Source organism: Malania oleifera, chromosome 8, assembly GCF_029873635.1.
Source record: "Malania oleifera isolate guangnan ecotype guangnan chromosome 8, ASM2987363v1, whole genome shotgun sequence".
NCBI classification, from domain to species: domain Eukaryota; kingdom Viridiplantae; phylum Streptophyta; class Magnoliopsida; order Santalales; family Ximeniaceae; genus Malania; species Malania oleifera.
This window is the reverse complement of record NC_080424.1, coordinates 6,883,542-6,907,311: the sequence shown is the minus strand read 5'-3', so window position 1 is coordinate 6,907,311 and position 23,770 is coordinate 6,883,542. Positions and strand designations below refer to the sequence as shown.

Below are 23,770 nucleotides of genomic sequence, written 5' to 3'. Positions count from 1 at the left end.
AAACTTAACCACATTATTCATCATAATCCCCAGAGTAACTTTCCCTAAAATCCCCATAGGTTTTGAATACCCTAAATAGCCTATAAAAGCCTAAATTGTTAAACTTACCCCCAATTTAGAGTTGGTGCCCCGGAGCTCCAACTTGAAAACCCGCTCCAGTTAAATTGTAGAGAATCTTCTCACAGATTTCTTGGCAATTTTCATTCGTTAATTGGGCTTAAGATTTAAGAAAAATTTGAGGTAAGAGTGAAAATTGGTTTTTCCCCAAAAGATATGCCTATGTTTTACCCCAAACGAAGGACGAAGGACACTGCACAGCAATAGGGGGCGGCCTTTGCTTTCCTTCAAGTGCAATCCTAGTTGCTTCCTTATACATATCCTATATAATAATATTATATTATATTATATTATTTATTTAATAATTTTATTTATTTATTTAATTTAATTTTTTAATAATTTTTATTTTTATTTTATTTTTATTTAAGATCACTACAGAAAGTATATGTATTTTTAGTTATACAGGTGAGTACAACTTTCAAATGTCATTTTTTGTTCAACTAAATAAATGAAAATATTATGTTCACACTAAAACTCATGATAGCCGCACACTAATGCTAATCTAATTCGCCTTACTAAGAAGTGTTTCGCCCTAATATCTAACTCATTTTTTAGGTCCCACAGGAAATCGAGCCAAGCATACTACAGAGCTGGGTTTAGTTTTGGTAGTTTTTTTTGTTTGTAAGTGTAACCGAGACATTTTTTTATTATGTTTATGCTTTATTTTGGGATGTAATATATATAGAACTTTGAGACAAATATGTGTAACTGAGATGGTTTAGAACTTTGGTAATATGTTTGAGGTTTATATAATTTCCGTTGCATGCTTAAATTCAGTTTATAGACAGGGACACTCGGGACCCCTATTTGGGTTCGAGCCATTATCACTATGGTATCAGAGATATATGTGTAGGAAATAGCACTCCGGACCCCTCCGGGCTCAAGGCACTACAACTTTATTAGCATTATTCATGTTTTATATACAATTGTTATGTCACTTAAAGCTACTATCGAGTCCCTATTTCAAGACATGGGTTGAGTTTATCTGAAGTGCATAGACAAGGTCTAATGGAGCAAGTAACATTAAAGGGGACTCAATGAATATATGAAGGAAAATGATTTTTTATGTTCATTATTTTTCTTATGAGCTTCAATTAACATTTGTAGCTATTGCAACGATTGAAAGCAATTTGAAATTGTTGTGCATTTTAATTTGGTTGCCAATTTAACAAGTGTGGTTGGTCTTTCATGCAATAACCAAACATTGTTTGAGAAACTTAAGCTCGTAAAGTTGTGATAACATTGTAAAATGGAGAACTTTCAAATGGGCATGGTTTGAATCGAGAGACCATTCTTAAATGGGTCATTGTTACTCACTTAGTTTACATGATAAAGCTCTAATCACTTTGATTATTGTGTTTTATTTTATAATTAATGTTCTTAAAGTTTTTAAAATAAATGGGACTAGCTCAGAACAAAGAGCAGAAGCAAGTATCTTTTGTTTGGTGCAATCTTTTAAAATTGTATTTAACTTTCACTTGACGAGAAATATATTAAGATTTACCAATGACTTGTCTCAAGCATTTCAAAGGAAATATTAAGATATCATAAATGATATGATATTGGTCAAAGCACACAAACAATGGTTGCAAATGATGAGAGTGAAAGATGGAAATTTTTGCTTAATGATATTACTTCTTTCTATAATATTCGCAAAAATTCTCATTCCAAATATGGATGATGCTTTTGTAGCTCAATAGTAGTCTTGATGATGGGTTTACTGTATTTCAAATTTACATTACTTCAAATGAACTATTTTATCAAGTAAAGTCTTGATCATGGGTTTAATGTATTCATTTGTGTCATGCTTAAATCTAGTACATTCATTTTTGTTCTTTTGATAAAACAAAAATTACTTTGACTTGGTCAATACTACCTATGTAAATCTTTTTTTTTTCACATAGAATTAATGACACTTGCAACCAACTTGAGATATGTTTTTTACATTTAAAACTACATTTCAGGACTAAGGGAATGAGTGATCTTCGTGGGAGACTGGTTGAGACAAAGAAACATATTGTTTATCCTTTCTTGTTCTTACTTTAAAAATTATCTTATATTGCAAATTACAACTCCAATCATAGAAAGAGAATTCTCAGCTATTGACATTATAAATTATTGGTTACATAATCAAAAGAGGGACGAATGATTGAATGGTCACATATATTGAAAAAAATGTGTTTGAAAATGTTAATAATAAGGAAATCATTCAAATATTCTAAAATATGGGGACTTGCCTAGAACAATTCTACAATATGTATGGAGAAGTGTTGCTTTATTAACTTATTTATATATATTTTTTTCTGTGCAAGTATTATGATATATATATATATATATATATGTGTGTGTGTGTGTGTGTGTGTGTATATTAGGTCTACCATGCTTGAGCCTATTGTCCAGATGTAAAACACATGACCAATGTTTTCCACTACTGTTAGTCATCTTCCTTCTTGAAGGCATTCAACTAACTCTAACGGGATCTAAAAAAGCATTCGCCTTACGCTAATAGAATTCATCCCTTGTGCATTTTTCTATCTAAGCAACTAGGACAGCAAATGAGCCAATTTTTTTTGAGTTATCAAGTTTTCAACTCGATAATACCTTATCTAAACTCATTCATTAAGATAAATGAGTCAAACTCAAGTTTAGATTTGTAGCTCAATAACTAAATGATCAAGACTGAATTGGACAATACTCAAGCTCATTAAACTCACGTGAACTAATTCCTGAGTTGGCTTGTTTTACAATAGGACTGCATATTAAGCTTATTGCATCATCAATCTCCAAAATTGGTACGATAGACATCCTCAAGATGCTATATATCTAGTCTCCACAAGAGATAGTAAATACTTACTTCCTTCAAAGGGTATATTTTTAACCTCATTTAACCTTCAAAAGGGGTGATATACATTATTACTCATTTTTATATCATAATTGAAATCCCCAAGAAATACAGATTAAAAAAAATAATATAATGTTTCAAAAAAAAACATATTACTTCAAGGGTGGAAGCAATATGATATTTATTATTATCTCAATTTCATTTCAATTTTTATATTTTATTTTTTTTAAATTACCTTATTATTGTTAATTTTATTCACATACCGAATTTAAATAAAATTAAATTTATTTCCCAACAACAATTATTTACTATGAGTTCTTCAAAATTTTGATTAACATTTAATGTCGCAGACCTCCTTGGAGTTTGACAAAATCAAAACACTAACTTTCCATTAAAAAGACTACGAAGTCCTAAGAATTTTAAAACCATAGGCCAGTAATAAAACTTTTTGAGAGATATATTAAGGACTTGAGAGTTCAAAGGGCAACTAAGAGTAACTTAGATGACTTTTGTCTGTTATTAGGATGGTTTTCGTGATAAATACAATCCAACTGAGGAAAAACCTTGAGAAAAGACATCATACTAGATGTGGACGTAATCTAGTATCCAATTTTAAAATAATAATAGTTGTTTAATGGCATGTTTCAATTTAGAGCACAATCGAAAACTAGTTCAATCTGAAGGAATTTAGTTTTTTAGGTTAAGTATATACAAATTGTAGAGTTTTAAAAAAGGATTTTCAACAAACAATGTGCAGGAATATAGTATCATCATTGAAAAGTATTTTCTGACATTTTAGAAGTCAATGGAAGGGTAGCAGCAAATATATTTTTGACAAATCTATACCAAGCCGTGTCAAAAGCCGTTGTAATAGTGTTCAAAGAGGCACATCATTGGGGTGGGTTCTGTGGGGCGTGGGAGATGTTTCAAATTCTGGTAATTTTTTCCTTATTCAATAATGGCAGTTTTTCTTATTTTTTTCAAATAATTTTTATTTTGCTGCAAAAACCAAGACTAGAATTTACTCTTCTAACACCTAATTTCGAACCACCCTAAGATTCAAAGAGAAATTAACTGAATTTTAGAACTTCAAAAAACCTCTCCAAAGTTTTAGCCCTATATCAAACCAAACTAAAATTAAATTCAGTACAATTTTATAATACATATTATCTTCTACAAAAATTCAAATCCATAATTTCTCCCATAAAAGGATCAAAATGTTTCTCATGCTCCACAGAAAAAAAAGACAAAACAATACTTCTTTAGTTTTTTGGATGAGCAGCCTCAGAGATCTTGGTGGATGGGAGTCATCAGATGGGAAAAAATATTTGCCCATCAAGAGTAGCAAATATTGTTGAATCATCACAGGCCACTCTAATATCAAAACAAATATAGAAATTTTCAAGTATTTTTACCTTTAAAAAGAATGAAAATGGGGAAATTATGAATATGAAATGGAGGACGCATGATGAAATGCCCTGACTAATCATCACAGGCCACTCTAATATCAAAACAAACATAGAACTTTTCAAGCATTTTTACCTATAAAAAGAATGAAAAATGGGAAAATTATCAATATGAAATGGAGGATACAAGATGTGTCAGAAAGAAAGGGATTTGATATCATTTTTGAATCATTGGGAATCCGATTGATTCATCTCTTCATCCAACATCATGACCCAATCCTCCAAAAATTATATTTGAAATGAAAATAAGAGATATGATGAGCAGACTGAAAATCTATCTACCTTGTCACCAATAAATCCTATATTGTAAAAAAGAATAATCAGGGCTAAAGGCAGAATATATTTTCGTATTGCCTGACGATAGATTCTTTGATTCATATCACATTTCTGCTGAAACAAAGAATTGCAATATCAGGCGTAAAATCACAATCAAAAGTGTAGAAGGAACGTCTCAGACATCCAAGGAAGGATTAAAGCAGCACAAGCTCTCAAGCCCGGCGAAGGCGAAAGCTCTAAGGCGGCCACTGCGAATGTTTCGAGAAACAAGCCTTCAGATTTGTCATCGTCGACAATTGTGCATTCAAAACCAGTTTACAGATCATTAAAAAAAAAAAAGAGATCAAAAGTCACTCTGTAAATGAAACAAGTAATTGCAATATCAGGCGTACAATCGCAATCAGAAGTGTAGAGAACGAACGTCTCAGACATCCAAGGAAGGATTCAAGCAGCACAAGCTCTCAAACCCGGCTAAGGCGAAAGCTCTCAGGCGGCCACTGCGAATGTTTCGAGAAACAAGCCTTGAGATTTGTCATCATCGACAATTGTGCATTCAAAACCAGTTTACAGATTAAAAACAAAAAATGAGATCATAAGTCACACTCTGTAATGATTATTTATAAAAGAACATTTGTGTAAAGAGCATTGATGCAGATTTAAAGTACAAAAATATTTCTATTTCTAGTTGAATAATTTGATTAAAATGCTGATAGAATCAAAACAAAAAGAAACTTAAAATTGTGAAGATGGATCAGATTTCTGGCTTGGATTCTCAAAAGAGAAAAAAAATCGCACGGTATAATCAGCGTAGATCATTGGGGGAAAATGATCATCACTTCCATCTCTTGTTTATACTATATTTTAATTCCCTTTCACTGAGGTGATTTGCAAACACCATTAAAAACAAATATCAGTGTAAAAAGACTATACAAATATCAGTGTAAAAAGACTATCTAAAAAGCATCTTTGATATCACATAGTCTTACAGGGAAAGAATAACAATATCATGTCAAAAGCAAAAATAAATCTTCATGATGAACTACGGAGAATAAAAAATATAAGAGGAAACAAAATCAGTAAAGAATGGATAAGATGGATCAGATTTTCTGGCTTGGATTCTCGATAAGAGAAACGAGTCGCTCAGTATAATCAGCGTCGATCATGTGGGGAAATTATCATCAACTCCATCTCAAAATTTCTTGACGAAAACAAAAACAAACGGCATAAACAAAACAAATAATAATAACAACAGCAACAGAAGAACTACAATGACTATTTGGACTATTACTGCAAGAAATAGATCAGAAGAAGAAGATTTCTCCGGATCTGTTGAGAGGGGCTCTCGCAGACACAAAGCCCTACGTTATTACCAGAAACGGAACAATTGTAGCGTCGGCTCATACGCAACGCCCACACCTTTTAGAGAGCGCAGGTAATCAGTAATCGACGCGTTGCGTACAGAAAAAAAAAATAACACCCTAACCCTAGGAGGAACTTTCTTCGGGCCTACACTAACGCACCTGGTAAAGAGAGGACGGAGAATGCCTGAGAGAGGCATAGGAGAAGAGATTTTATAACGGAGGTGCGAAACCCTAATTCGAGTGAGGAGGGCGATGAGTTTATGAGCCGAGACACGTGTACGGTGCAGATTCTATCGCTCCAAAACCCTAGTGGAGCATGGGGAGCTTCTTAAGGGCTGCAAACAAATCAAATCTTTTACCAATTAAATCAACCAACGGATCGGTAAGAGTTCGTTTAATCTTATCCACCTATATTATATATTAAAAGAGATTATTTTGGTCTCCAAAATCTCTAAAATCTTCTTCCTAATTTAATTTTTTAAATTATTCAATCATAATAACTATTACAAATACTATTGGTTTATTAATTATTTATTATATTTTAATTATAAAAATAAGATTTGACTTTCAAACTAATTAAATGACAACCATGATGTTCTTTAAACGGTTCACATTAATTTTTAATTTTTTAATATTTTTAATTATAATCCTTATTTATTCCTCTAATATTATTGATTCATAATAATTTTTTTATTTAAAAAAAATAATTGATTTCCAAACTAGTTTATTAAAGACCGTTACACTTTTTAAGCCCTTCACACTAATATTTCAGTTTTTTTAAAAAAATTAATTATAATATTTATTATTTATTAGCTGATATATTTATTCCTCTAGTACTATTGATTCTGTAGACACTCATTTTGTCCAAGTCCAATATAACAAATTATACAAATTTTCATTCCATAAAAAAAATATAGAAAAAAATTTAAAATACAAGGAAATGAATTATACATTGAAAATGAAAAATAAATAAATAAATAAAAGAAATGGGCTAGCATCTGAAACTCCAAGTTCAAACCCGTAAAAGAAAGATTCAAGCAAATAAACATGTGAGAAACGTGGGAAAACTGAGTTCAATACTGATTGAAAAATTTAGTATTGATTGACTAATTAGTGTTAAGTTGATTAGTTCCACAAGCTTATGAAATAAAGGCATTTTGAGAGTAAGAGAACACAAATACAGAGAAGTCATATAAACAATTGAGAGTGGGAGTCAAAAAATTGAGAGTTTGAGAGAATTCTGAGTTTGGATGAGAGTTTGTGAAGAAAGAAGGAATCGGATAAAGGCTACAATTCAAGAGTCAAAAAGGTTGTAGATCCTAAGACTTGGAGAATGCAAAAGGCCATAATTAGAGAAAAATTGAAAGACGAATATCAAGCTTGAAGACAAAAGGTGTTTGAAGACTAAGGTTGTTATGAAGGTTGTTATGTTTTGTTTTATCATAAATTTTAAAATTTAAGATCTAGTGATTTGAAATGCAAAATTTTATTTAAAATAAAAGGTTTGGATCTGACTCATTGACTTGGATTCGATCCATTATTTGGATCAAACCTGTTGACCTAAGATCTTACCTGTGACCCAGAGACCAAGATCCAAGGCCCAGGTTCGATTTGGACTTGAGCCCATTAACCATTGAACCTGATCATGGCCCATTGCCAAATAGAGTTTGGGAGGATCTAGACCAAATTCAACAATTGATTAGTCCAAGTTCAATCCCTAAATAAAGTTTGGTATGACCCTATTAATTAAGTTCAAGCCCAGTGCCCAAACTGAATGTTACCCGGCCTAACTGACCAAACCCAATCAATTCAACCCTAATACCGAGAGGCGGTTTGAGTTGCTCTGAATTTCGTCGACGAACACAGGGCTTCATCGACGAATTTACTGAAGGATTTGTCAACGAAGTGACGTGTCCCGTCGATGAATCTGACCCTATAAATAGTGGAAAACCGAGATTTTTATCATTTTTAGCACCCCTCTCTCTCTTCTCTCTCTATCTACGTCTCTCTCTCCCTTCTCTCTTCTATTTCGGCCCCGACAGTCACCGGATCGACGATCTGTAGCCACCACGACGCTCCTGGTGAAGTTCTCTGCAAGTCTACCGGAGTGGATCGTTGGTGAAACGAAGTAGGAAATCATTCATAAGTTGAGGTAAGACTTTTTAAGCCAAATTTGATATTATGATAGTTATAAGAAATGATGTACGCATGAAAATACTGAAATTTAATACTGATAATTTTCATTTTCAGGATATTGGTCAAGAAATCCTACGGGAGTTAGACTAAATTGTTTTGGGGGCTTTCTCAGTAGTCAGGTAAGGGGATAAATTAAGCTAGTTCTTTTGAGAAAATGCATGTGTGTGTGTGTGTGTGTGTGTGTGTGTATATATATATATGATATATATTTGGGAAAATACTGTAAATGATGGTATGTTGAATATGCGAAAAAAATCTGTTAGTGTGGCATGAGTATAAAATGATATGAAATACTGTTTTCTGGGAATGTGATTATGATACTGATTTTTATGATGAAAAACTGGCGTACGAGCCGAGATTTTTATATGATTTGCAGGCGTACGGGTTGTACTATATGACTGTGATTTGCCGGTGTACGGGCCGTGCTATGTGACTGTGATTTTTCGGCATACGGGCCGTGCTATGTGATGTGATTTGCCAATGTACAGGCCGTGCTATGTGACTGTGATTTGCCGGCGTACAGGCCGTACTATGTGATGTGATTTGCCAGCGTATGGGCTATGCTATGATTTGCCAGCGTACGAGCCAAGCTATGATAAAATGTGTAATACCGGCGTACGGGCCAATGATTTTCATGATACATGTATATATGCAAAATGATATGATTGATATGAAAATTAATGATATGAGATATCAATATATCACAGTTTTAGTATATATTATATGATATTAGAACCTGGTTGGCTTGGTCTAGGCTAGCACTTGCACGGTACCGCTGCTATGTGTCCATGGTCTTCGTGATCATGATATTTGTGTTAACGCCGCTGTACGGAGTGGTGTGAGATTGGATGGTCGATGTGGTTTTTAAAAAAGTGTGTTGTGATCGCCCCTGGTGTACGGACCAGATTTGGCAGATCCATCGGACTTACAGACTGTATGTTTGACTTGGCAATGGTCGGCCAACATTGTCAGGTCCTGCATTCGGGCCACACAACCCAGTCATGTGGGGGTAATACATGACAACAACCAGTTAACCTACTAGAAATATTTTTATGTTATTATTATAATATGAGATGAGATATGTTTATGAAAATGCAGTATGTTCTCCCATGATTTGATATATATATATATATATATATATGTTTTCCTAGATTTGACAAACAGTTACAACATATGTTATATATGGTATATGTAGAACACAGAATACTCAAATTGTCACACACTGATATTAGTTTATTTTCCCTTACTTAGAGGTGTCTCACCCCTAAATCTTATAAACTTTTCAAAAGCCCCAGATAGGAGAGTGGGAAAAGCCACGTTGATCTAGTGCGGTTTGATTGCTCTTTTTGAAGAGTAAGTTTTTGTAGGGACAGTTAGATTTTGTGGGAAATGTCCCTATATCTGATTTTTGAGATGTATATACTGAGATGTAGTGATTGCAGTAACTCTGGTATTGTAACATATGGTATTGAGACGTACATGATTGTATGTTTTCTGTTGCTAGGGTTTCTGCTATATGTTCTGATATATCCCTGGTACCCACAGGTCCAGGTGGATTATGATTTGATGAGATTGGTGATTTTGATGTTATTATATTATAAAATAAAAAAATATGTGTGGAAAATGAGTAGGTCGTCACAAAAATGAAGAAAGAAAAAAGGGAAAATGAAAAGAGAATGAAATAGAGAGTGAGAGAGTTACCAAATAGTGAGAAAATAGTAAAGGCAAAGTAAAAATAGAGAAAGAAGAAGAAGAAAAGAAAAGAAATGGAGTAGAGAGAGAGAGAGGGAGATCTACGAGCATAGCAAAGAGAGTGATCTATGAACAAAGAGGGAGAAAGAAAGAGAGAGTAGAGGAGTGAGAGAGTAGAGGTGTAAGAAGGGCAGATCCACAAGCAAAGAGGGAGAAAGAAAAAGAGTAGATAGAAGTGAAACGGAAGAAAGGAAGAGAGAGAGAGGAAAAAAACAAGTTTATATATGGGTGTTAGTGGGACATGTGTCACCATTAGTATAGTGACACGTGGCATAGCTAGGACTGCGTCTTTCGAGGGTGGCGTGGTGTAATACTAGTCGTCCAATATGTGTTTTCTTTAGACGACTTGATTTTTGTCATGTCAGCAATCCATGTCACCTATTTAGAGCCATTCAGAAACTATCACATGGTGGGTGACGTCAACTGCTACAAAAATATAAAAAAAAAGTTGCCACATGGCAAGTGACGTCGGCAGGTGACGTCATACTGACAACACCCTACTATAGTGGATTCTGTTAGCCCTAGTATACTAAGGCCGACAAGTTCAAAAAATAAAATAAATTTAAAAAGAACCACGTATCACAATTGTAGGTGGACACATGGCTCACTTGTCCCAACGGGGTCAGATCTGATTGAACCTGCCCAATTTTTAAAGTTGATGGTTTTTTTTATTTTATTTTTAATTTGATTTTAAATTTTTAAAAATTGGAAAAAAATAAAAATCAAGGAAAATCATAAAAAAATATATTTTAAACATCAATAAAAATAAAATGAAAATATTTGAGTTATTTTTTACTCAAATTTTAAAAATAAAAAATAAAAATAAAAAAAATGAAGAAAAGTCTTTAAAAATCCTAGAAAGTTTTGAAAAAATGTCAGAAAAGTTTCATAAAAAATTTATAAAGTTTTGAAAAATTTTGGGAATATTTTAAGACTTTTTTTACTCAAATTTGATGATTTTTTATTATTATCCGTGTGTGTGTGTGTGTGTGTGTGTATATCCTATCTTTGTGTATGTGTGTCCCAATAATTTAACAAAGGGTAAAGAGATATTTTAGACCTCACCTATATTAGTTCTAAGAAAAGTTTGTCTAACAAGATGCCCTCATTTTGGAGATCTTATTAGACACTCCTAAATTGCACCATAGTTTTCCTTTTTTGTTTAAATATTTATTTATTTATTTATTTTTAAAGGATTGATTAAAGATTATTACATTCAATTTAGGGATAATTTGTAATTAATTATGTACCGTTCGTAGAACAGGTGTATAGGAGGTGCTAGTACCTTTCTCTCGCATAACTGTACTTCCACTCCCAACTCTTGTAAAAGCAGATTGAAACTAGTGGTTTATTGGTTTTGGACTAGTCTAGAGACCAATCAACGGGTATTAACTAGGTGAATTAATTGCACATAGGTAAATAACAAGTTAATGGTGACTCCATCAAATTTTCAATATTATTATTCTTTGCCATTTCGGGCCTTTCTCCGAAATGTTGCGATAGGTTCATTAACAAATTATTAAATTTTTAATTCAAAAAAATAGTAGTTGACTTCCTAACTAAAACGACCATTATGCTCTTTAAACTATTCAATTAAAGCTATTGATTTATTTAATTAAAAATTATATTTGACTTCCAACTAATTAAATAATGACCGTTATGCTCTTTAAATCGTTAAAATCCTTGTAACGATCTGCGAAAAGCATATGCATATACAATACAATGTCGTACAATACCAAAGTGCTAAAATACTTCCATAAAATTTACATATAAAGCTGTATTTCCCAAAAACCCTCTTCAAAGACTAGAACTATACAAAGAAAACCTTCCGAAAAATATTCATTCTATCAATAGGCAGCACTGAAAACCTCTCTATCTGCAAGCCTGATTTGCTTGCCTTACTCGATCACCCGAAAAATATAAGTTAAATGGGATGAGGCGATACTCAGTAAGAAGAAACATGTTATTACTAGAGTGTAGCAAGTGAGTCCTATGCTTAGAAATTTTGATTTAAGAAAATACCATAATTAATAAAATCTGAAAGAAAACTCACATGTCTATTGCAATATATCATACCCTATATTGTTTAACATAATCTGGTTTTTTTGAATAATCTGCTCATAATACTTCTAAATATCTAAGTAGGGCTAATTTTCTAAAAAATCTGATCATACATATATAATAAAACTGAAGAAAGTTCTCTGGATGGATAACTAAAGTCATGAATCAACCCCTCATGATAGGGTTGTGCAGCCCGAAGGCGGGACTTAACCTGACTGGCTGACCAGGGTAAGTCAACTGAACTCCGACAGTCAGATCGACCCCCTCAACCCATATCTGATGGGGAGCCTATCCACAACATAGGCACGATTGACTTCTAAATACCACCTATTATCGGAATAGGGGTTGCACTCTTAACTGAATATAACTACGGTACTGTACTCTACTACTGAATATGGTCTACCAGAGTCTGATACTATATACATAACTGATATTTTTAAAAATATTGTTTTTACCATGATTTTGTAACATCTGAAATAACCATAACATCATAAAAAATGCTGAGTAAACTGTAATAATTGAGTTTCTGAGATATCTTCTTAACTGAATAACTGAAATATCTGATTTACTGTATGAACTAAATGTTATGGTTTTGAAATAGGTATATCATAATATTATGAAAATACTGCAAAATACAAGTTTCTGCGCATATGCTAAATATCATGGTATTTTGAAAATTATGGAAACCTTATACTACTAATACTAACTCATGCCACATAATTAAATATCAACATTATCAAGCTCTGAAACTGCATAAATAATTTGAATAATAATTTGCTGAAAACATATAATTTATACCGAATCATAATAGGTCTGCCTAGCATAACATATTTCCCTTACCTGATTCTGGCTAAAAACCCCCTACTGTATCGGGGTCCTACAACCGTAGGGCTTCCCACTCAATCCCCTAAAAATCATATATCTCAGAACAAAATATTATTGTTTCTATGTTTGCTGCATTTCTTACAACTGCTGGAAAGCCAAATTTCAACAAAAATACCTTACCCTGAATCAGGGATGAAATCCAATTTCGTCCCACCGACGATCCGCTCCAGCAGACTTAGGGAGAACTTTCCCAGGAGCGTCGTGGTGGCCTCAAATTGTCGATTCGACGAACTACGGGGCCAAAATCGAGGAGAGAGAGAGAGAGAATGAGTCATATGGGAGAAGAAAGAGAGATTCTGGGTGAAATTTCTGCTTAAAAACTGAGTTTAGCACTATTTATATTGTGGGCTTCACCGACGAGCCACGTCATATCGTCAACGAGGCCAAAAAGAAGGTTCATCGATGAGCGCCATCTTCTCATCGATGAAATTCAGAGCTTTGGAACACCCTCTTGGTATCTTCTTATCGGCGAAATATGACCTCGTCGACAAGACCCTTTTGTACCCTGGTCGACGAATCTCTCTGTTTGTCGACGAAGTCGGCGGCCTCCTTCTGTTACTGCTTCAATTTCCCTCCCTCTTTATTGTTTAAATACCATTATTCTTCAGGTCGTTACAATCCTCACCACCTCTTTTGGCACTTTCCCAACCTCCATTCTCTCAATTCCATCTAAGTCAATATGTCAAACTCTACTTCTACTCCATCTTCATTTAGCAAAATTTCGATGTATCTTGATCATCCAATTTGCCACCTAAGACATACAATATATTATAAGCCAATGAATTTATGTCGAACTTCACATCAGAATCTTTGTCAAAGAAATCTAAAATCCTATAAGACTAGAATACTAGAAAGTTCTTAGAGTCAATATAAATCATCTCTGAAATACGGAATTATATAAAATAATTTGTTATTTTAGAGCATTGAAAGTCATGGATTTCATGTGATTCAAGTTCTTGAATTTAGTCTGTGGCGGAATGTAAAAGACATTAACGGATAGAATGACAAAAAAAAAAAAGAGTTCCCTCTCTAAATTGTTCTCTTCTCCTCGCAGTGATGTTTTTCCTTAATTTTTTTTTTCCAGATTTGAAACGGAAGTTGGGCAATTATTCTTTTTTTTTTTTTAGATATCTCATAATTTTATAAATTAATTTTTGATATAGGCGATGACGATTTTTCTGTTTGGCTACTCCATTCTGCCAAGGAGTAGCAGGACATGAACGTTGATGAATAATACCTTTAGAAGCCAAAAATTCTTGAAACTTAGTAAACACATATTCACCACCAGAATTTGTGCGTAATGTCTTAATAGAAGTAGAAGATTGATTGTGAACATACGCTAAAAACTCAGTGAAAGTACAAAAAACCTCAAATTTAGACTGAAGAAAGTAGACCCAAGTAAATCTGCTATGATCATCAATAAAAGTCACATAGTATTTAAATTTTTCATGTAAACTACCCGAGGAAGGTCCCCAAACATCACTATGGATAAGATCAAAGCACTGAGAAGCTCTACTAGCATGCAAATGGAAAGGCAGAGTTTTGCTTTTACCAAGCCAAGTTTGTAAGGGACACACTCAAGAGAAAAAGAAGAATGTTATTTATTAACAAGCAAACCGGAGTTCAATACATGAGATAAGATCTGAGTATTGGGATGGCCTAAACAACGTTGTCACACCATACTAAGATCTAAAACATTATTACAAACAAAAGACTTAATAAGAAACTGGAGAACGTGCTAAAACATGCAAAAGTAATGGAAACAAGCGCCCCACTTTAGGTCCCTTCGTGATTGGCTCCCTCCTCACATGGTTTTACACAACACAACCATTATTAGAAAAATTAACAACACAATTGTTATCAACTAATTAACCATAAGAAATAAGATTTGTGGAAAGTTAAGGAGCAAGAAACACATCAATGAACATAGAAGAGGCATCTATTACAACAGCTGTTGGCAAAGAACTGTCAATGGTATTTTGAAAAGCAGATTGACCAATGTAGCGCCGAACATGACACAGGGTAGTGGGATTATTCGTCATGTGATTAGAGGCACCCGAGTCCACATACCATAGTTTAGTAGAATTGTTACCTTGGAGCTCCATTACTGATAATGCCGAAATTAGCATCTGTTGCACCATTTCGTGTGCGCAGTAATTCATTGTAGTAGGTGCAAAAACAAAGGAGTCACCTAAAGAAGAACTAGGGGCTGCAAAAGTCATTGTGGGGGGTACAATAACAGAAGCATGTAATGCCTTGGCCTGACGATTTTGCGGGTAGATACGACAGTCTTTGATAATGTGACCGTTTTTCTTGCAATAAAAGCAAAATTTCTTGGAGCAATTAGCAGTGATATGCCCAAATTCTTTGCAGCATAAACACGACAATTAAGGTGCTAGAATATGCAGGCGGTCCTCGTCGTTGAGCAGCATAAGCCACAGGGATAGACCCAAAACTACCATGAGATTGTGCCCAAGTAACTTGAGTACTAAGTTGTTGTTGTTCACAAAGTAATTCACCAAAACAAACATCAAGAGAAGGAATAGGAGAACAATTCAGCAGAGATAAGTGAACAAATTTATAATCGGGGCAGAGTTTCATAAGAAACTAATCATGACAACTAATCTCGTGAAGACGTTGGATAATGGGAAGAGTGGCAACAGGAACATCTGCAGTAACCATATCTGAATATTCGTTCCAAAGAGTTAGAAACCCCAAATAATAGTCTTGTATGGAACAATTGTCATGTTGAAATGTGGCAATCGCATGGTTTAACTGAAAAAAACAGGCACCATTATCTTGATGATATTTTGTTTTTAAATAAGTCCACATAGATTGAGCAGTGCGACAAGGTAGCAAGTTGGGGACAATATATGACTCAACTAAGTCAAGAAGCTAAGACATAATCCGAGCATCAAGCACAACTCATGAAGGACAAGCCGTTGAATCCTTGGCACCAAGCACAACCCATGAAGGACAAGTCGTTGACTCATTAGATTTATCAGGATTGGGTGCACAATAAATGCCATCAATATAACCCCAAACATCGTTTCCCTTTAGGAAAAGTTCAAATTGAAAAGCTCACATAGAATAATTGTTGCCCGTAAACTTGGCACACATAGGTGCGGAGTCTATGCTAAATAAAGAAGAAAATTGAGGAGTAAGAAAAAAAAAATAGATCGTGCTGAAAGAAAAAGGCCACCAAAAAATAAATCAACGCAGGTACAAATAAAACCAAGAACGATCTGCCTACACTAAAAAAAAATTTTGAACCAAAAAACCTACTGTGCCAAGAATTACAAGGACAGAGAAGCACTAGAAACAGCAACAAAGAGAACCAAGACCAACCTTCCTGCACTTAAAAATAAATCTTGAACCAAGAAACCTACTGTGGCAAGAATCACAAGGACAGAAACCTGTTGTGTCGAGATAGAGAAGCACTAAAAACAATAACAGAAAGTTGTTGCCTACTGTGCCTAGAATCACAAGGACAGAAACCTGTTGTGACGAGATAGAGAAGCACCAAAAACAGCAATAGAAAGTTGTTGCATGCACTAAAATAAATGGCAAACCAGAAAACATGTTGTGCCGATAGCCACTTAGCCACAAAAGGTTGAAAGAACAGAAAACAAAAGAATTCCAGAAGAGAAAAAAAAAAAACCACAATAGCCACAGAAACGAGAGGCATCTCCGAAACTGAGAAGACAAAAAAATTCGAAGGGGGAAAAAAAACTTAGCAGTTGGCTGGCTCTAATCATGTCAAAGTATTGTGTGAATGGCCAAAGAGTTTAGCCTTGAGTTCTGTATATTATATATATAGACTTTACAAGAATGCTATACATGGAAAGTAAATAAGTTCTAGCATGATTCTAGCCCTATACATGTAAACTATAATATGTCGAATCCTGTACATGTAAACTAAATATATGCTAACTGTACTAAATAATTAATTGAGAAATAAGGAAATAATTGTGGGCTAAAGTAAGGAAAGAAATCTTTTGCTTTGCTATTTGCTGTTTCGTTGACATTTATTAGGAGGTTTTAAATTACATAGTAATCATTTTTTTTTTGTGGGGTGCTTTCAAAATGTTAATTATTTACTATTTCATAAATAAATTTATTTCTTAACAACTGTAATAGAAATTATTAATATAATTATCATTCATCAATTTAATTATCAATATCAAATAAAAATGAAATTTAAAATTTAAATTACAAAAAACTTTAATTTAATTATTAGTGGTTAACAAAATTATAGTGTTTTAATGCATATAAACTCATAAGCACTCTTAACATTTGATATAATTTTCTAAACATGAAAGTCTCATGAAATAAAAAAAAATAATGAGAATAATATTTAATGATATTTAATAGTATCAATGAATAAAAATAAATTGATAAATTCAATTATTATTGATAGTTACAAAAATATTAATTTAATTGTTATAAGAGTTTATAGAAATTAAATTATAAATTTATGAGAAGATTTAAAAAAAATCATTTTATTTATGAGGATTTCAAAATATTAACTGTTTTATTTATTTTTTCATAATTAATTCATTTCATAATAATATTTAAAATTTTCAATTCCAAGTTTATATCATGAAATGTTAAATTTAATTTTTATTGGTATGAAAATTATTATTAACACAAAGTATTGTTTTTATGCACAAACTCAAAAGTACTCTTAGATTGCATATCATCCCCCTAAGCATAAAATTAATAGGAAATAAAAAATAATATTATTATTTAATGACATTCGATTGCATAAATGAATAAAAATGAACTAACAGAGTACTATTTTTATGTACAAATTCATAAATACTCTTATCATTGCATAACACACCTTAAGTATGAAATTATTATAAAGTCAAAAATAATAATATCTAATAACATCTGATAGCATAAATGGATAAAAATAAATCAATAAATTTAATCAGTAGTTAATTTAATAATTATTAGATGTTACAAAAATTGAATTATAAATTTATGGATAGATTTTAAAATACTATTCATTTTATCAATACATAAATACGTTTTCATCTTTAATTGAATATGTAGGGTTGAGGAGATGAATAATAACATTATACTAGAGATAAAGTATAATTATTGGCATTTGATTAGATTTTTACCAAATTAAAAATATTTTATACATATAACTAATGCTCTTTCAATTGAATTGTTATATTATAGAGAGACATAGCTAGTCAAGCAATCGTGACTACATGGTATCTTTTTTTTAATGAATTTTGAAATATTTAATATATTTGTAAGATATTCAATATAAAAAAGAAAATATTGAACTAGTTGTAAAGCCAATTAAACCTGAAAAAATAATCATGCCATAAAATACGAATCCCTGATGACATGAACCAACCTAGCACGACTTCATTAGATGATACGGTGTGAGACATTTACTTGGCTTGCCCACGTGGGGCCAATATCATTAAATATTTTTCTTAAAAAACAAACATATCTTTCATTTGTCAAGATTAAAAAATTAGTCACCCTTAGGCATATGCTCGGGTGGAAAGGATGGAGTCTCATAGGCCGCTTGACGGAGAGATTGAGGGTTCGAACCCTTCCAGTACAAGTGCATATTCGCAATTTACTCCTGCACGTGTGGAGGGTACCGTGTGTGCAGGCTACCGTGTGTGCAGGCGTGAGATTAGTATCTCTCATCGATCCCGCCAGGTTGCGTGCCAGGCTGTGTGCCTCAAAGGGGAGTGTCCGCTAGAGAGTCCATTAGTGGTGATAGGGATGAGAGAAACCCAACCTAATAAAAATAAAAAAAAAAAGATTAATAAATTAGTCATAAAAACTTCCACAACAATCAAGCATATGTCCTGTAGCGTCAACTCGCAAACACTTTTATTTCTTCCTTCTATTTTTTATTTTAATTTGTTTATATATATATTTTTTATCATTTATATAAATTGCGCCCCCACAATCCATCAAGAATCATCTGCCATGGCAGTCGCTTGCTCCCGCACCTTCGTCCTTCCTCCGTTCCCTTCAATTATATATATTTCTCACGAAGTCAAAACTCCTTTTCGAAATTCCACGCGCTGAATCTCTTTACCCAAGAATCCTGGAACCGCTTCTGCGGCTCTGCCCCATATCCATATATGAATCCTTCCTCTGTTTCGACGCAGCTCAAGAGATTATACATGCAAATTCATATTAGAAGTGCTGTACAATTTGTGGCTTGATCAACGAACGCAGTCTATTCACGTTTCCTCACTGGACCAACAACTTCGCCATGAGAGAGTCAGAGAGTTCTCACTGTCGCAGAAAGAGGAAGAAGATACGAAATCAGAACTAGGGCAAATTTAAAAGCAAAACAAGGTGGGGAAAAAAAGGAAAGGTAGAAATTAGAGAAATTTCTAGAGTTGTGACCGAAGAAGAATTTAATGTAGCCAACACGCCAATGACGAACGACTCAAACAATTAAATTCCCAAGTCACTCGCACATCTTCTTCCATGAACCTTCCCCCCATCTTCCCAAAGATCTCAACTTCCCACCCTTTCTTGGTCATCCTTGTACGGGAATCCACGGCTAATTAAATTTTCTTTCTTCTCAAACAGATTCCATATACACCCACCCATGTATCTGTGTATCTATCTATCTATATATATATATATATATATATATATGTCAATGCCTCTGCGATCATATCAATGGTCTCTGCATACATACCCACTGCCATGCCTACCCTGACCTCCAGCGACATGGCTCGCATATTCGATAAGCTCGACCGGAACGGCGACGGGCTGGTGAGCCTGGAGGAGCTCAACTGGCTCCTGGACAGAACTGGGTTGGTGCCGCTAGGCCTAGAGGAGCTGCACTCCCTCGTGGGCAAACCCTGCCTGGACTTCAATGACTTCATGTTCTTCTACAGCTCCATATCGAGCTCGCAGGGCGACGGCGGCGGCGAGAGCGAGGCCGTGGCCGCGGAGGAGGAGGAGAGGGACCTGGCGAAGGCGTTCGAGGTGTTCGACTTGAACAGGGACGGATTCATATCCTGCGAGGAGCTGCAGAGCGTGCTCAGCAGATTGGGGCTGTGGCAGGAGAACTGTGGTAAAGATTGCAGGAACATGATTAGGACTTACGATACCAATTCAGATGGGCTGCTTGATTTTGAAGAGTTCAAGAAGATGATGCTGCTTGCCATTTCTTGATCCATACATATGTATAAAATCCATTTCAATCTTTGATTGTTGAATTAATTCTTCTGTGGAATGTTTTGTGTACGTATAAAATCAAAATCAAAATTGCATCATATGGTACTTCTTATTTTTGGTTTAATTCTAAGAATATGATTTCTTCAACTAATTATTGCTGATTTTTTAAAATTATTTCTTATTTATTTTAACTCTGTGTTCATCATTGCAAATTTACATCTGAGCTGTTGAATGGATTTGGCTCTCTTGGGATCAAAGATTTGGTAAAGGAAAATAAGGGAAAATTAGAAGCAAAATAAATCATTATCATATCTTCTCCTGTCTCTGCCGTAAAGAAAAATTTTTATCCGGCCTATTACCCCAACAAGAGTAAAACATACATGTAATTCATGACAGATCAGTATTAAATGTTTAATTGTTTCACCTAATAAATTTGCTAAGTGCATGATGTGTGAGTAATTATTACATTTCTTTTTTTTAAAAAAAAAATTAGCCTTAGACGTTGAATTATTGAATTAATGAAGTGGTTGTAGGATGGAACATGTTTTAAAAATACAAACTAAAATTAAAGCAAAAAAGAACACAACTTCTTTTGAGGTTTGATTGATATTGAAAAATTGAATTGTTTTGAGATTTCAAAGATTTTACAGGGCTTTATTGGGACAAATTATTAGGTACAGTGAATATATTATGATTTTATCATATATATGTATTTTAACTAAATTAGGTAATCATCGCAATGTTCCGGAGAAGGGACTAGAATTACGAGCAATAAAAATATTGAAAATTTGATGGAGTCATCACTAACCTATTACTTACCTAGGTGCAGTTAGTTCACTTAATTATTATTTCTTGATTGGTCTCTAAACTAATCCTAAGTCAAGGAACCAGCAGTCTCGGCTTACATTTACTAGAGTTGGGATCGAGAGTTCAGTTATGCAAAGGGAAGGTACTAGCACCCCTTATACACCCGTTCTATGGATGATACTTAATTAATCATGAATTATCTCTAAATTTAATCTAATGGTTTTTAATTAAAATGCGATTTAGGAATGTCAAATATGACCTTTAAATGAGGAGATCTTGTTGGATAAACCCCCTTAGAATTAAAATGGGTGAGGTTTGAAATACCTTTTTACTTTTTATTAAATCATTGGGGCGCATACATTAAAATAGAATATATACAGATAATTATCAAATAAAATTATCAAATTTGAGTAAAAAGAGTCTTTAAAATATTTTCATATTTTTTCAAAATTTCGTAAATTTTTTTTGAAAATTTTCCTACATTTTCCTAAAATGTTCTAAGATTTTTAAAGATTATTCTTCATTTTTTGGTTTTTTTTTAATTTCCTCATTTTTTTATCCAAATCAAAATAACTCAAATAATTTTTATTAAATCTTCCCTGATTTTAAATATTTTTTCTAATTTATATGAAAATTTCCCATTTTTCTAAATTTTAAAAATTAAAAATCAATTAAAAACTAAAATTTTAAAATTAAACTGAACCGACGATTCAAAAGTCAGACTAACTGAATCGTGTCAAAAAAATAAGATTAATTCGAATTTTTTTATAGGTAACAAGCACTAAGTATAAAATTTTCTCTTTTCATCCTCAAATATATGTTAAATAAATTGAGATCAAAATAAATTATTGCACAATGATTTTAGAGACAAAGTACGGTTGCTCACACTCATTAGCTATAAAATTATTTGGTCTAAAAAATGTTGAATTTGCAGTGAAATTTTTGCCAACTACAATATAAAAGTTATACAATGTTCATAATAAAAATTTAGAGCAAATGACGTTTACCTATCTTAAAATTTGACAAAAAGACAGATATCTTCTTTTGAGGTTTCAAAAATGTTATAAATCTCCGTGAGATTTTAAAAATGTCCCAAATCTATCCTTCGATTTGTTAAAAAGACATAGACATCTCCTTAAAAAACTTGTCTTTTTATAAAATATAAGGAATTTTTTTTTTTTGACAAACTTTAGGAGAGGTTTCTAAAATTCTTAAAACTTCAAGGATGTCCCTTAAATTTTTGATACCTTAAGAGAGATTATTGTCCTTATGTCAAATCTCAAGAGAGGTCAATATCTTTTATCCAAAAATTTATTATTACTAAGAATGAATAGTTTTCAAAATTTCTTTTATGATAATTTTTTTGCAACGATGATTTATTAAGATGGGCTTGTTCACTTATATTAAGGGGCTCAAACCCTTTTCCATTTCCCTTGTCTAAGTACTAATAAAAAAATATTTTAATTTTAAGTTCGATTTCAATAATTCATAGTGTCTTTTTTTTATTTTTGATGCAATATGTTAAATAAAATTATATTTTTTCGTAGTCTCTCTTTTATCATGCTTCTCTGAACCAACTCCTGCGCCCAATAATTTGTTTTTTGATGCCAAATCGGTACTTCGATTTAGGGTTCGATTCCCATTATCAATGGGGAAAAGGAATTAGGGAGTCTAATAATAAAATATTTTATGAAATTTAGTTGCAATATGATAATATTTATTGAAAAATATTATACCATTTAAAGAAAAATATTTATTGAAAATTATGCCCAAAGGATAGAGTCTAGAGTCTGTACAAGAGGATATATGAAGGAAGACCAACTAGGCAGAAACACAGACAAAGTCTATAGAATTATGAAATTTCAAAATCCACAAAAGGAGTTAAATAAGGACTAAAATTTTTTATAATAATAATAATAACTGGTACTATTATTATTATTAAAAAAACGAACTATACTTACCCCGTATTCTTCACTGTACGTGAAAAACTATGTTCGAGAACACAAAAAATTCTTGAAAATTGTTTTATGAAAATCTAAATTTTTTATTTGCATTTTTTTAATATGTTTTGAAAATAATTTTCTAAAAACGTTTGGGATATGTTAGAGATACAGCCACGTCCCCACCTCAGCACACTAGAATGCAGCTCTCGGCGCACAGCAAGGAAACCAACCAACTGCCTTATATTCCAGTCGAATCTTAAGTTAACAAAATGGTTGAGCTGGTAAGATAAAATTGTAAAATGTAGCTAAGTTGTTGTCTGTCAAAGCCTATATATTCGGGCCTATCACTGTGTACTGAGGTGCAGAGCAATGAATGATAGAGATGAATTTACTCTTCTGTATATCTCTTTAGCCTTCTATCATATACCTTTCATGCATTTCTTTTCACTTTAACATGGTATCAGAGCCCTTCACTGGACTCACGTCCCGATCCAACATACAGTAGACTTCATGGCCTCCGACTCCGACTCAAACTCCTCCTCTGCTCCACCTTCTCCTCCTCCACCTCCGTCCCCTAATTCCTCACCTTTTCCTACTTCCTCTTACTTCATTACAACTAAACTTACCATCGACAACTACCTTCTTAGATGGTTCCCTTCGTGAAGGGTCATCAACTCTTTGGTTTTGTTGATGGCTCTTCCCCGCTGCCTCTTCCAAAGCTTCACGGCAAACCAAATTCTGATTACTAGAGATGGGTTCAGCAAGATCAGCTGCTCATGTACATGCTTACTGTGTCTCTCTCTGACTCTGTTCTGGCTCAGGTGATTGACTGTATCTTTTCCTTTGATATCTAGAAGACTCTGCAACATCTGTTTGCTG

The 23,770-nt window shown here is 33.2% G+C and overlaps 1 protein-coding gene and 6 non-coding genes across 7 annotated transcripts; 1 reads left to right on the top strand and 6 right to left on the bottom strand.

The window, feature by feature from the left end:
• Window positions 1–4,239: 4,239 nt before the first annotated feature.
• Window positions 4,240–4,330, bottom strand: LOC131163261 (small nucleolar RNA SNORD24). Its single transcript, XR_009139033.1, has one exon. It is a non-coding gene; the product is annotated as a small nucleolar RNA SNORD24 (small nucleolar RNA).
• A 225-nt stretch (window positions 4,331–4,555) lies between these two features.
• Window positions 4,556–4,632, bottom strand: LOC131163227 (small nucleolar RNA R12). Its single transcript, XR_009139003.1, has one exon. It is a non-coding gene; the product is annotated as a small nucleolar RNA R12 (small nucleolar RNA).
• Window positions 4,633–4,872: 240 nt separating this feature from the next.
• On the bottom strand, window positions 4,873–4,996 carry LOC131163257 (small nucleolar RNA SNORD14). The gene has a single exon (XR_009139031.1). It is a non-coding gene; the product is annotated as a small nucleolar RNA SNORD14 (small nucleolar RNA).
• A 125-nt stretch (window positions 4,997–5,121) lies between these two features.
• LOC131163256 (small nucleolar RNA SNORD14) lies at window positions 5,122–5,245 on the bottom strand. Its single transcript, XR_009139030.1, has one exon. It is a non-coding gene; the product is annotated as a small nucleolar RNA SNORD14 (small nucleolar RNA).
• A 202-nt stretch (window positions 5,246–5,447) lies between these two features.
• LOC131163223 (small nucleolar RNA Z103) lies at window positions 5,448–5,543 on the bottom strand. Its single transcript, XR_009138999.1, has one exon. It is a non-coding gene; the product is annotated as a small nucleolar RNA Z103 (small nucleolar RNA).
• A 250-nt stretch (window positions 5,544–5,793) lies between these two features.
• Window positions 5,794–5,889, bottom strand: LOC131163224 (small nucleolar RNA Z103). Its single transcript, XR_009139000.1, has one exon. It is a non-coding gene; the product is annotated as a small nucleolar RNA Z103 (small nucleolar RNA).
• A 13,724-nt stretch (window positions 5,890–19,613) lies between these two features.
• On the top strand, window positions 19,614–20,239 carry LOC131161670 (probable calcium-binding protein CML44). Its single transcript, XM_058117597.1, has one exon. The coding sequence runs from the start codon at window positions 19,638–19,640 to the stop codon at window positions 20,136–20,138; it is 501 nt and encodes a 166-aa protein (XP_057973580.1). The 5' UTR covers window positions 19,614–19,637; the 3' UTR covers window positions 20,139–20,239.
• Window positions 20,240–23,770: the final 3,531 nt, after the last annotated feature.